The sequence below is a fragment of the Pituophis catenifer genome, unplaced genomic scaffold (assembly GCF_029215685.1).
Source record: "Pituophis catenifer annectens isolate HBS135680 unplaced genomic scaffold, rPitCat1.0.hap2 SCAF_10, whole genome shotgun sequence".
Classification (NCBI taxonomy): Eukaryota; Metazoa; Chordata; class Lepidosauria; order Squamata; family Colubridae; genus Pituophis; species Pituophis catenifer.
In genome coordinates, this window is record NW_027256890.1 from 945,851 (window position 1) to 958,589 (window position 12,739).

The 12,739-nt window shown below is 46.1% G+C and overlaps 1 protein-coding gene across 3 annotated transcripts in view; it reads right to left on the reverse strand.

Moving 5' to 3' along the window:
- SPECC1L (sperm antigen with calponin homology and coiled-coil domains 1 like) overlaps positions 1-12,739 on the reverse strand; it is a 58,879-nt gene that overhangs the window by 21,925 nt on the left and 24,215 nt on the right. For all 3 annotated transcript variants that reach the window (XM_070951567.1, XM_070951566.1, XM_070951569.1), the window contains exons 6-7: positions 10,613-10,686; positions 1,673-1,848 (exon numbers count right to left, since the gene is read on the reverse strand). In XM_070951567.1, coding sequence (XP_070807668.1) covers positions 1,673-1,848; positions 10,613-10,686 — 250 coding nt within the window. The remainder of the gene's footprint in view (positions 1-1,672; positions 1,849-10,612; positions 10,687-12,739) is intronic.

The following is a 12,739-nucleotide window of genomic DNA, read 5'->3' on the forward strand; positions in this document are numbered from 1 at the left end:
CAGTCTGCTTCAGTTCAGTAATTCGGAGAAAGTCAATGTTTGGGCTGACCTTTCTTTTCACACAGCATCACGTTTGCTTTAGTCCAGGGTTCTTGCATGCCACATACCAGCAGGGCACATACCTTTGCAGCATTGCATACTTTGTGCCTCTTCAATCCTGCCACATCACAAGCACTCCTGCCCTCTGCTCTCCATTACAGGGTGTAACAAAGATTTCAAGTCACTCTTTAAACTATATTGTGATAGCTACTTTCGTTTTCCATTTCAGTTCTGCATGAGCCTAAACAGCCACAATTTGAGTCTACAGAAACTAAGCAACTGTTTTTTTTCCCCCAGAGGAAGAAATTTAATATTAGAAAAATCTATAAATGAAGAAAACACTGAAAATTTGGGTGGCTCTAATTCAGTCATTCCGGTAAACAGCCTGAATGTATCCAAAGCCCAAGACCCCCCCCATGTCCTGAGTGTGGGGTGGGGTGGGGAAGAGAGAAAAGGGAATGGACCACTCAAGAGAGGTGGTGATCAGGGCTACCCCTTTCTCAGTTAGGCTCGGCTTTCCTTCTTGCAAACACAAAGGAGTGGTGGGGCAGGAATAGCCACAGGGCCAGTCCAAATGGGGAGAGACTTCCAAGGTCAGCCTTGCTATTTAATCTCTTGTCAGAAAAGATGAGTGGGGGAAAAAGGCCCAGTGATTGGAGAGGACTACAGGTGGTCCTCAACTTACAGCCATTTGTTTAATGACTGTTCTAAAGTTACAACAGCACTACAATGATGACAAGTGACCATTCCTCATATTTATGACTGTTGCAGCATCCCCATAGTCGCATGACAAAAATTCAGGTGCTTGGCAACTAGCATCTATTTACAACAATGGCTGCAGCGTCCCAGGATCACATGGTCATCATTTGCGACCTTCCCATTCGGCTTCTGACAAGCAAAATCAATGGGAGAAGCCAGGTTCATATAATGACATGTGATTCACTTAACAACTGCAGCCATTCGCTTAACATGGCAAAAAAAAAAAAGAAAGAAAAGTTATCAGGCGCAAGTCATTTAACAAGCACTTTGTTTAGCAACGGAAATTCTGTTCCCAACAGAATTCTGTATAGGTAGTCCTCAATGTATGACACTAATTGAGCCTGGAATTAAGTCGTGATGTTTGTTAAGCAGGTTACTATGTGACTTTACAACCTTTTCCGTGGCACTCGTTAAGCAAATTCGTTGTCTAGAATGGGAGTTTGTTGGCAATCAGAAGCAAATGCTGGTTTCCGCCAAAAAATGTCATCAATTGTGGTGACGTGAGCATGTAAGTCTGTAAACAGCCATAAAGGCAGGCTGGCTGCTGAGTACCCAAAATATGATTGTGTACCACTGGGGGTGTGTGGCTGTGGGAACTTCGAATCCAGTCATAAGTAGCCCTGGGGAGGGTTGTTGTAACTTCACATGGTCACTGAGTGATTAGTTGTAAATTGAGGACTATCAGTAGTTAAAAAAAAGAAAGGATTTTAATAAATTTTCCGTTTTTATAAACCTCCTCTAAGAGATCTAGCAAAAAAAGCCCCTGTAAGTTATCTGATCTGCTCTTGTCCTCAACAACTGCTGTGCAGCTTTCAGAAATGTAAGAAATTACCATAAATAAATTATAGATGATAATTAAGTTTGATTAACATACTTGCGTGACTTTATCTCCTCGAGCTCTTTGGTGAGCTTTTCATTCTTTTCTTGAGCTTCATGCAGCCTGCGCTTCAAGTCTCCAATTTCCTCCTGGGCTTCAGATTTGATGTCATTAGCAATGACCACCGCAGTCTGCAAGTCTGCTTGAAACTGGCGCCATTCTGCAGACTCTTCCTGAAAATAAGCAGGGATCAGGTAGCGGATTCCCAGGCAGGGACCTGACAGGGGTGCAACTCAACCAGAAGAGACAATGGGAAGCAGCATCTTTTGAGATTGTGTGCTCAGCTGGGGGAGGGGGGCGAAATGAAATCCCAAACAGCTGCCGACTGCAAGCCTGACAATTGACAGCCTGCTTGGGAACACCTGGCAGGATGGCACTCTCTCATCACAATACCCTGCCCTCTCCAACAACTCTTGCCCTCTTCTTGGGGTTTGCAATCAACACTTGGAGAAACAGTGGAGCGAAGGAAGACATCGTTATTTTGAGTGAATTTAAAATCCTTTACTTCAGTCGTAAGTCCTATACTTCAGCCCTGGGGAAGGCTGTCGAAACTTCAAACAGTCAGAAAGCTAGATACCTTGAAGAACTCTAGGATGAGAATTTGATCGGTAAACACTTTGAAAACAAGATGGTGAATAAAAATAATTAGCAAAAAAAATTGGTCAAAAATAAATTATTCCAGATTAATCTTATTTTTTGATCTGGAAATTTCTTAGTAGCAGAAATGCAATAGATAAAATGCCCTTGATTATAGCAAACTATTTGACAAAATATCCCATGGCATGTAAATCAGCCGAATGCCGAGACAATTAAGTAGCTCGCTCAAAAATCAGACATGTCCTTCTCAATGTTCTTATTAAATTGGAGGGAACGGGTGTTGGTCCTACCTGATACACCCCTTTTCAGCTGGAAAGAGAGACTCCAGGCATGGGTACCACTCTGTCTTCTTGCTCTATGGACTGGGTTCAAATTGTAGAGACACCCCCTCTTGATGACACTCCCAGTTTCAACAATGTACCGCATCACCTGACCGATCCATACGCATCACCTATAACGACACCCCACGAACGCCCCCTGACCAGACCCCTGTCTTTTAGGGTGGGGCTGGAGTCTCTCGTTCCAACTGAAAAGGGGTGTATCAGGTAGGACCAACACCCATTTTCCAGCTAGGAACTCGAGACTCCAGGCATGGGACTTACCAAAGCAGGCAGTCCTCAAGGGTGGGAAGTCGTCTGGTCCCGCAGTCCGGGCGTCTCCACCAAACTGTGCCGAACTCACTGACCCCAATCCACCTCTTCCGAAACCCAAGCTTCAATATGGTAATGTTGGAAGAATGGCGACGGAACCACTCACTGCTCTGCAGCTCCTTTTCACAGATACACTAGTGTCCCACAACGTGGACGTGACCGCCCTTCATATGGCACGTGTGTTAACTACCTCTGGGTCATGGTAAAGACTGAGCATCGAAGCTCAGGCAATTATAGCTCTTATCCTAAGAGCTCCCTCCGCCTGGTTGACTGGAAAAAAGACATAAAGGGGTCCTTTCTACCTTGAACCCCTGTGTCCTCTTGATGAAATTCCTCCTGACCCGGCTTACCCCAAGTGTCAGCCAGTCCCCTTTCCGGCAGACAATGGATAACAGTAAGAATGGTGGAATCCACTCCTGTGCCCGGTGAAACCCGGAGGTGAGATTGATCTTAAAGACCAGGTCTAACGTAAACACTCCTCTATCACAGAGAAAGTGCTCCGCTGTGATATCTTTCTGGTCGATGTAAGGGCCACAGAAAAAAAAACCTGTCTGTACTCTAAGAACTGAGGTGAACCATCCTAAACAGCTCAAACCCAAAACAAAAGGGCTGAAGGGAGAACTGAACCCCCCCCCCCGGTGTCCCAGTTGGTATAGCTGTGACCCACCGCCGGTCTCAATTAGTGGCCCTCCGGATAAGCTTTTGACCTCCGGAAGTAATGTCATCACTTCGCTTCCTCCACAACCTAGCACTCTGCAATACTGCTATGCACTGCCTAGCATTGCTGGATCTAATCCTGTTTTCCACCTGCTTGCCCACTCGATGAGTAGTGGAACCACTATCCTTGTCGGCTGTATATCTTTGGAGGAGCACCATAACTAAACACCTTTCAAGTAGCAACAGAATTGGACATTGTGAATGGGCGTCTGGCCATCTACAAAGACCGGGGCACGCTGAAGGAGAAGATCTGCCCCTCCAGCACTCCCTGCTCCACCGCCACTCGGTCAAAATTAGCCCCCCGGGTTTCTGGATGGCCAAAAGACCCCTGGTCGAGGGATACCCTGTCGGACAGAAGTCTCCGCGGAGGCCAACCGACAGGCTCACCCGTCCCACGACCTCCGGGTGTCAAGACCAATGTGGCATTGTCCAGGATACTCTGTCCTGGTTTGTAGAATCAGCTGAAGAACCCCAGTAGGAAAGCCAGAGCAAAAAGCGGACCGTGGGCTCTGGGCCACAGAGAACGAAGTGTGTCGACCCTTGCTGCCCCCTGAATCGGGCACCATGGGAAACAACGGGATATCTGTCTGGATGCTGACAATGTGGAGAGATCCCTGGGCGGTCCACCGAACCAAATCACAATCACTTTGAACCACGCTAGAAGCAAATGCCACACCAAGTGGTCTAAGGGCCCTACTCAACCACTCTGCCCTCATATCGTTTGCCCTGCTTACACTCCGCCCTGATGGATCCCAGTTGTGTCCAGCCAGCCGCCAGAGGATCCTCGTCACTGCCTTTAGTGTCTAAGAACGAGTTTCTCCCTGTCTGTTGACCTGGTCTTGACTGCCTGAGAGTCGGTCATAGGAAGCACACGGTAGCCTTGGAGACACTCTGAAATGCCAGTGCGCCATCTGACCTCTTCCTCTCCAGCTAGTGCTACTCTTGCCTGCCTCCGCTTACAACCAAGTCTCTGGGTCACAGGTCCAGACAATGGGCTCCCAACCGACGCAACTGTCGTCCTGTGTTACCACTATTCACTCCTGGACGATAAGTAACATCCCTGAATCATGTGCCTATAAGTGCACCAACGGGTAGTCCTGAAGACGTCCCCCGGAACCTCAACCCTGGCATGATGAGTGTCTCAACCGTTCCTCTGAAACGGGAGCCCGAACCATTACCGAAACCGTGCAGGAATCTGCTCCAGGCACAACCTCTATACCAGAGATCATCGTGCCTAACCCTAACCCTAACCCTAACCCTAACCCTAACCCTAACCCTAACCCTAACCCTAACCCTAACCCTAACCCTAACCCTAACCCTAACCGTGACAACAGTACTTCTAAGAATCGTACTGGCCCACCGAACTTGACGCATCAGACCCGTGATACTGAACGGTTCCCTCCGGGAACAGGAGTCCCAGACTAAATCCGTAAAGACACCGAGGATGGTGCCTCGGCACCCCATATCCTCCTGCCAATTAGCTGCCCTAAGGGCCCCTGGCCCTGATCACAGTTGTGATGAAGCAACTGCGGAATTCTGGGCTGCATCAGCTGTAACTACTGCATCCTGTCAAAACTAAACTGGCCAGGCACCCTGGGAATCCTTCTGCTTCTGAATCGTCTCTACCCATGATAGAAGAGCTGATCTGTTCTAATGTCCTCCGCAGGAGGATATGGGGTGCAGGCGGCACCATCGCATCGCATTTCATTTCATTGCACTTCATTCCATTCCATTGCATTGCATTTCATTGCATTTCACTTCACTTCATTGCATTGCGCTGCACTGCATCACCCTGCACTGCATTGCATTGCATTGCATTGCATTGCATTGCATTGCATTGCATTTCATCTAGTTTCCTTTCCTTTCCTTTTATTCCATTTCATACCATTTCATTCCATTCTTTTCATTCCCACAAAAAGGCCCCATCATCCATTTGGCGCCAAAACAACAAATCCAAAAATTTTCTCTTCCTGGACACAGTTCAGACCAACAATCCTGAAATCCCAACCATTTCCTCCTTACTGTTCATGGCTCCATGCTGCCTTAAACAAGCCGTGGGGAAAGCAACCCTCACCAAAGGCTACAATCAAACTGTGAAAATTTCTATACTTTACCAAACTCCTAATCCATCTCAGAAATCCTATCAGCCAAATTGCTATGATTAATTTTAAAGAGAACCCCATAGTATGTCCTAACGAGCTCAGGACTGAGTTGAAACCAGGAGTGTCATCAAGAGGGGGCATCTCTACAATTTGAACCCAGCCCATAGAGCCAGAAGACAGAGTGGCCTGGAGTCTCGAGTTCCTAGCTGGAAAATGGGTGGCACAAAATTCAGTCCAGGGCCCTTCAGTGTTTATATTAGCAATGTGAATGAGGATGTGGAAAGACTGCTTAGAAAGTCTGCAATAGAGCAAAATTCAATGAATAGATAGCATAGATCCCAGAACACAGGAACAACATTGAAAAAGACCATGACAGTTTAGAGAAACGAGCTGAAAATATCACTATGGGGTTTAACAGAAACAATGTGAAGTTGAAATGAAAGACAGAGATCAAGGGAAAGGGATCTTTCATCTAACAGTAATATTGTGGCAAGATCTTGTGAGTTGATCAGTTACTGAATATGATCCAGCATACGCTGTGGCAGCAAAAAGCCCAAAGCAGGAGCGGTTCCTATTCCAGTGTATATCCTGTGTTGGTCTGATCTCCCTTTTGGTAGGAGCAGTTTGAGAGCAGAATGGAAGACCAAGACCGAGGACCCAGGGGAGGGGCGGGGGGGGGGGTGGCGGTTATTATTAAAGAAGATCTTGGTTCGAGGGAAACCACTGTGCCACAGACGGCTGGATGTGAAACCCTCTTTGTGAGATGGGGTCATGGGGCTCAGATGGGCCTGTTGCTCACGTACCTGGCTCCCTGCCGCGTGGCAACGGCCTTGCCCGAGCTACTCGACGTGATAGCCACGGTGGCAGTTGACACACCCAGGCTTATGGTCATGGGTGATTTCAACCTGCCATCCGTTGGCGAGACGTCTGAGATGGCCCAGGAGTTCATGGCTTCCATGACGGCCATGGACCTGACCCAGTTAGTTCATGGCCCCACCCACAAGGGGGGTCACACTCTGGACCTGATTTTTGTCTCTGGCCAGTGGTTGAGTGGCCTTGTTATAGGGGATATAGACATGGAACCCTTGTCATGGTCTGACCACTCGCTCCTTCGCCTAGATCTCCGAACCGCTACACCCTGCCGCAGGGAGGCGGAGCCTACAAGATGGGTCCGCCCCAGGCGCCTGATGGATTCTGATAGATTCCAGATGGAGCTTGGGCCATTTCCTGAGGTTCTAGCACGACTTGGTCGGGGACCTGGTGGCGGCCTGGGATCGGGCCGCTAGCGGAGCCTTAGATCGAGTCGTGCCTTTGCGGCCTCTGACCCGGTGCCGATCCCTCGCGGCTCCTTGGTTTACTGAGGAGCTGAGGGAGATGAAGCGCCGGAAAAGATGGAGAGTAGTTGGAGGGCCAGTCTCACCGAATCTGATCGAACACTGGTAAGGTCGCATATTAAGACCTACCTAGTGGCGATAAAAGCGGCGAAGTCCAATTACTTTTCCGCTCTTATTGCCTCATCAGAGAATCGTCCGGCGGCCCTGTTCAGAGTGACCCGCTCCCTGCTTCAACTGGGAGTGCGGGAGGACCCCCTGGAGGGCAGGGCTGAGGATTTCGGACGATATCTGTATGACAAAATCGCTCAGATCCAGCGGGATTTGGACTCTGACTGGGTAGATCCGGGCAGGATGACGAGGAATAGTCTTGAGAATGTTATCTGGGAAGAGTTTGACTTTGTGACTCCGGATGACATGGACAGGATTTTGGGGAGACTTAATGCGACCACATGTTTACTGGACCCGTGTCCCTCCTGGTTAGTACTGGCTTCCCGGGAGGTCTCACGTGGCTGGCTCCAGGGAATTATCAACGCTTCGTTGAGTGAGGGTCACTTCCCTGCTACCTTGAAAGAGGCGGTGGTGAGGCCTCTCCTCAAGAAGCCCTCCCTGGACCCAGCAGTATTGGCTAGCTACCATTCTGTCTCCAACCTTCACTTCGTGGCGAAGGTTGTTGAGAGTGTGTTGAAAGAGGAGAAAATAATTCAAATTTGGTTTCAATATGTACAATTACAAGCCAGATGGAGAAAAGACCAGAAAACTGGTGTTATACAAAGTGATGAAAATTTAATTAAACAAATTAGAGACCAAAGCCCAATGCACATAAAAAGATTGTATAATTTATTGATAGAGATGCACTCGGAAACAGAGTTAGTTAAGGACTGTATGATAAAATGGGCACAGAATTTTGAACAGCCAATAATGATGGAAACTTGGGAAAAAATATGGGTGACAAATGTGAAATTTACCAAAGCGCAAAATTTAAGGGAGAACTTTTATAAAATGTTTTATAGATGACATCTAGACCCAAAAAAGTTATCTCGTATGTATCCGAATATACAACCAAAATGTTGGAGATGTAATTGTGAGGATGCCACTTATTTTCACATTTGGTGGACATGTAAAAAGGTTAAAGCGTTTTGGATAAAAATTTGGTGGATTTTACAAAATATTCTTAAAAAGAGGTTGAAATTTACACCACAGCTGTTTCTGCTGGGTATAGTTACGGATTGTACAGTTATAGAGACTAAATTGATTTTGAACTTAATAACTGCAGCAAGACTGTTGGTGGCACAATATTGGAAGAAGCAAGATTTACCTACAATCCAAGAGTGGACAATGAAAGTTACAAACCTAGCGGAAATGGCAAAAATTTCGGCGTACTTGAAGGATCATTCAAATGAAAGATATTTAAGAAACTGGAGAAGATGGATAGATTATATTCAAAATAAATATCGGAATAAGAAATTGCAGATAGGTTATGAATGATTATATAGATATTTGGTGTGTCTTTAAGTAATTAAGCTAGGCGGGTAATTAGGGAATTGAAGGAACAAGAGATGTGGAATGTTATAATTATTTAGACTAGGATTGATTATGATTGTTGAAGGTTATACCCTGTAATTTGTTCTGGGAAGAGGAGGGGGGAGGGGGGAGGTTGGGGTAGGGAAGGGGGGGGGAATATGTAAACTTTTTGTAAAACCTTTCAATAAAAAAAAAAAAAAAGAGAGAGTGTGTGGTCGCACGACAGTTCCCACAATTCCTGGAGGAAACGTCCTATCTGGATCCGTTCCAGTCGGGTTTCAGGCCTGGGCACAGCACGGAAACGGCATTGGTCGCGTTGGTTGATGATTTCTGGAGGGCTCGGGACAGGGGTTGCTCCTCTGTTCTGGTCCTATTAGATCTCTCAGCGGCTTTTGATACCATCAACCATGGTATCATGCTGCACCGGTTGGAAGAGTTGGGGATGGGGGGCACCGTGTTACGGTGGTTCTCCTCCTTTCTCTCCAACCGGTCGCAGTTTGTGTTGACAGGTGGCCAGAGGTCGACCTCGAGGCCTCTCACCTGTCGAGTGCCGCAAGGGTCGGTCCTCTCGCCCCTTCTGTTCAACATTTATGTGAAGCCGCTGGGTGAGATCATCCGTGGCTTTGGGGTGAGATACCACCAGTACGCTGATGACACCCAGCTGTACATCTCCACCCCAGGCCACCCCAGCGATGCCCTTGAAGTGATGGCCCAGTGCCTGGAGGCTTTGCGGATCTGGATGGGGAGGAACAAGCTCAAGCTCAACCCTTCCAAGACTGAGTGGCTGTGGCTCCTGGCATCCCGATATAGTCAGCTGACTCCATCGCTGACTATCGGGGACGAGTCTTTGGCCCCCGTGGAAAGGAAGCGCAATCTGGGTGTCATCCTGGATACGCAGCTGTCCTTGGAGGAACATCTGACGGCTGTTGCCAGGGAGACCTTTTGTCAGGTTCGCCTGATTCGCCAGTTGCGCCCCTTTCTTGATCGGGATTCCGTGTGCACAGTCACTCATGCCCTCGTCACCTCTCGCCTGGACTACTGCAACGCTCTCTACATGGGGCTCCCCTTGAGGAGCACCCGGAGGCTCCAACTGGTCCAGAATGCGGCCGCGCGGGTAATTATGGGAGCTGCATGGCGCTCCCACATAACACCACTCCTGCACGAGCTGCACTGGCTCCCAGTGGTCTTCCGGGTGCGCTTCAAGGTGTTGGTTACCACCTTTAAAGCGCTCCATGGCATAGGACCTAGTTATCTTCGAGACCGCCTTCTGCCACCGATGACCTCCCATCGACCCGTGCACTCCCACAGAGAGGGCCTCCTCGGGGTGCCATCAGCCAAGCAATGCAGGCTGGTGACCCCCAGGGGGAGGGCCTTCTCTGTGGGGGCTCCCACCCTCTGGAATCAGCTGCCCCCAGAGATAAGGAGAATCCAAGACCTCCGTGCCTTCCGCTGTGCCCTTAAAACTTTCTTTTTCCAACAAGCCTAACAAATCTTTTAAATGATTTTAAATTTGTTTGTCTTTTTAAATTTTGGGCCAAATTGAGATATTTTCTTTTAATCTGTTCTTAATGTATTTATTATGTGTTTTTATTTGGCTGTACACCGCCCTGAGTCCCTAGGGAGAAGGGCGGTATATAAATTTGAAGTAAAATAAAATAAATAAATAAAATAAAGAGAGGTGGCAGTTTCCCTTCAGTGAATGTGCTCAGGTGGGGTCTTAGGGGCATCCAGCATCCCTCAGCTCTGGATTCCTACCCAAAGGAGGGATCTAATGACCTATGTGGCTCCTTATGAATAAAGAACTGCAGAAGAGACATGCATTCTTTTCAAACCCTTTCAGAATAGAACAAGAAGGTAACTGGACTAAATAAGGAGCCACTTTGGTCTAGTGGTTAAGGCACTAGGCTAGAAAAAGGGAGACTGTGAGTTCAACTTCCACCTTATGCATGAAAGCCAGCTGGGTGACTCTGGGCCAGTCCTTCTCTCTCTCTCAGCCCAACAAAGATGATGACTTACCCTCAGCCGCCTGTGCAGGGTCTTGATCTCTCTTTCCATGTCATGCTTTTGATCCTGAAGCTTCTTAACTGTGTCTAGCAAATAAAAAGTAGCACAGGATTTAACAATACACCTGAACACATTTCATGTATTTATTATATATTTATGTGTCTAATGACCAAAGTTCTCTGGATAGACTGCAAAACTGTTATATAAAAGTAAGTATCCCTCATGTATAAAAATAATAAAGGTCTTGGGAGAGGTAAATATATTAGACTGGCATCCTAAATGCCTCAGAATATGTGTTCTACAGCAAAAATGGTAGCCTACACCTAAGACCACCTTCCCTCTCTTGGGACTCAACTCACTTCCCTACTTTTACGCAAACACGTAAGGGCACTGCTGAATTTCAATGTAAGTTCCTTAGCTTGTCTCCGGGACAAAATATGTTTATTTCAGATTAACTTTTCATGTACTGCAGTTTTGCTCAAAAGCTGCTATTAAGACAGGTTAGCCGCTGTCTTTCAGGGTTTGGCTTTGATACCAGCTTATGATACCAGCTTTCAAAGTCTAAGATCGCCATCTAGTGAGAAGTTCAAGGAGAAAGCAAAGGCCCAATTTGGGAAAACCTTTCTATATCTACGTTCTTTTTTAATTAGTGGCTGTAAAATTATTTCCTTTATATCTTAATCTTTGAGGTATGCAAGACCGTGTAGATACTGTAACCAGTTTAGCCGTAAAATGTTAAATTTTCAACATCCATCTTTTAGTTATTATTACACCTGGTTTAAAACAAATGGTAACAAATTTATTTCTCTGTCTCATTGTCTACAATACTTCTAAATCTGTGAGACAAATTTGGTAGAAAATAGCACCAGATAAACAGAAACGGCCAAGGAAGAAAAGATCCACTCAAGAGTGTCCTGGTTGCATTTGAACAGGCCAGGCAGCTTTGCTGCCCCCTGCACAGATAGGAAAGCAAGTTCAATCACCTTTGGGGAAACCAACCTTTACGTTTTCCAGGCAAGAGTGTTTTCCATCAAAGCATTAATGAGGTTAATTTTTTTCAACCATTTATTCTACACTCCCCCTTTTTATAAAACATTATCTTCATCCCATTTAATGCTATCTCATTTAGAAAAAGGAACTGAATCATATATGCATACGGGGCTCTTTAACCTACTTTCAAAATTTATTATTCAGTATAATGGCAATATTATATTTCACTTGAAAAGCTATACAATTGTGAACCTGCATCCTCCTTCCAAGGTTTAAAATATGCTTTTCTACTTATATGCAGCTTTTTCTTTCTGAATACAAATTTTAGAAAAAAATGCTTCTTATGAATTCCAGAGTTTCCGGAGACTGGCAATGTTTGAGAAAGGTGTAATGGCTAATACTCCAAAATATAATTTTCCCTAACACAGATAATTTTAATGACTGGTTTAAGTAAAGTTGATCTTTACTTTTATGCATTAAGAAATCCTAATGTACCATGCTCAGTTTGGAAGTATGGTGGGGGGGGGGAATAAAACTCTAAGATTTATGTAATAGCAATAGCCCTTAGACTTATATCCCGCTTCCCCGTGCTTTCCAGCCCTCTCTAAGCAGTTTACAGAGTCAGCCTATTACTCCCAACAATCTGGGTCCTCATTTTACCTACCTCATTTTACTGACCAATATCGGAAGGATGGAAGGCTGAGTCAACCTTGATCCAGTGAGATCCAAACTGCCAAATTGCAGGCAGCCGGCAGTCAGCAGAAGTAGCCTGCAGTACTGCACTCTAACCACTGTGCCACCATGGCTCTTAACAGTAATAGTTTTTTTAAAGACTTCTCAAAACTAAAAGTAATGGGTAGACTATAACAATGATAAATTATATGATAAACAAAACATGATAAATTATAAAAGCAAAAATAACCATATCAAATTTTAAGAATAAAAGGAGTAACTAATCAAATAATGTATCTGCCCTGCCCAAGATGGATACTGCTAAATCTATAAACTGAAGGCCCAGTGAAATGAAACCATCTTTTAAGCCTTCTAAAAATGGGGGGGGGGGGGAGAGGGGGGAGGCAGTTCTAAACCTGGAGGGACGTGAGAGAGACAACCTGTTGCCTCATGCACGTCCCCTTCCTCTCAGGCAGG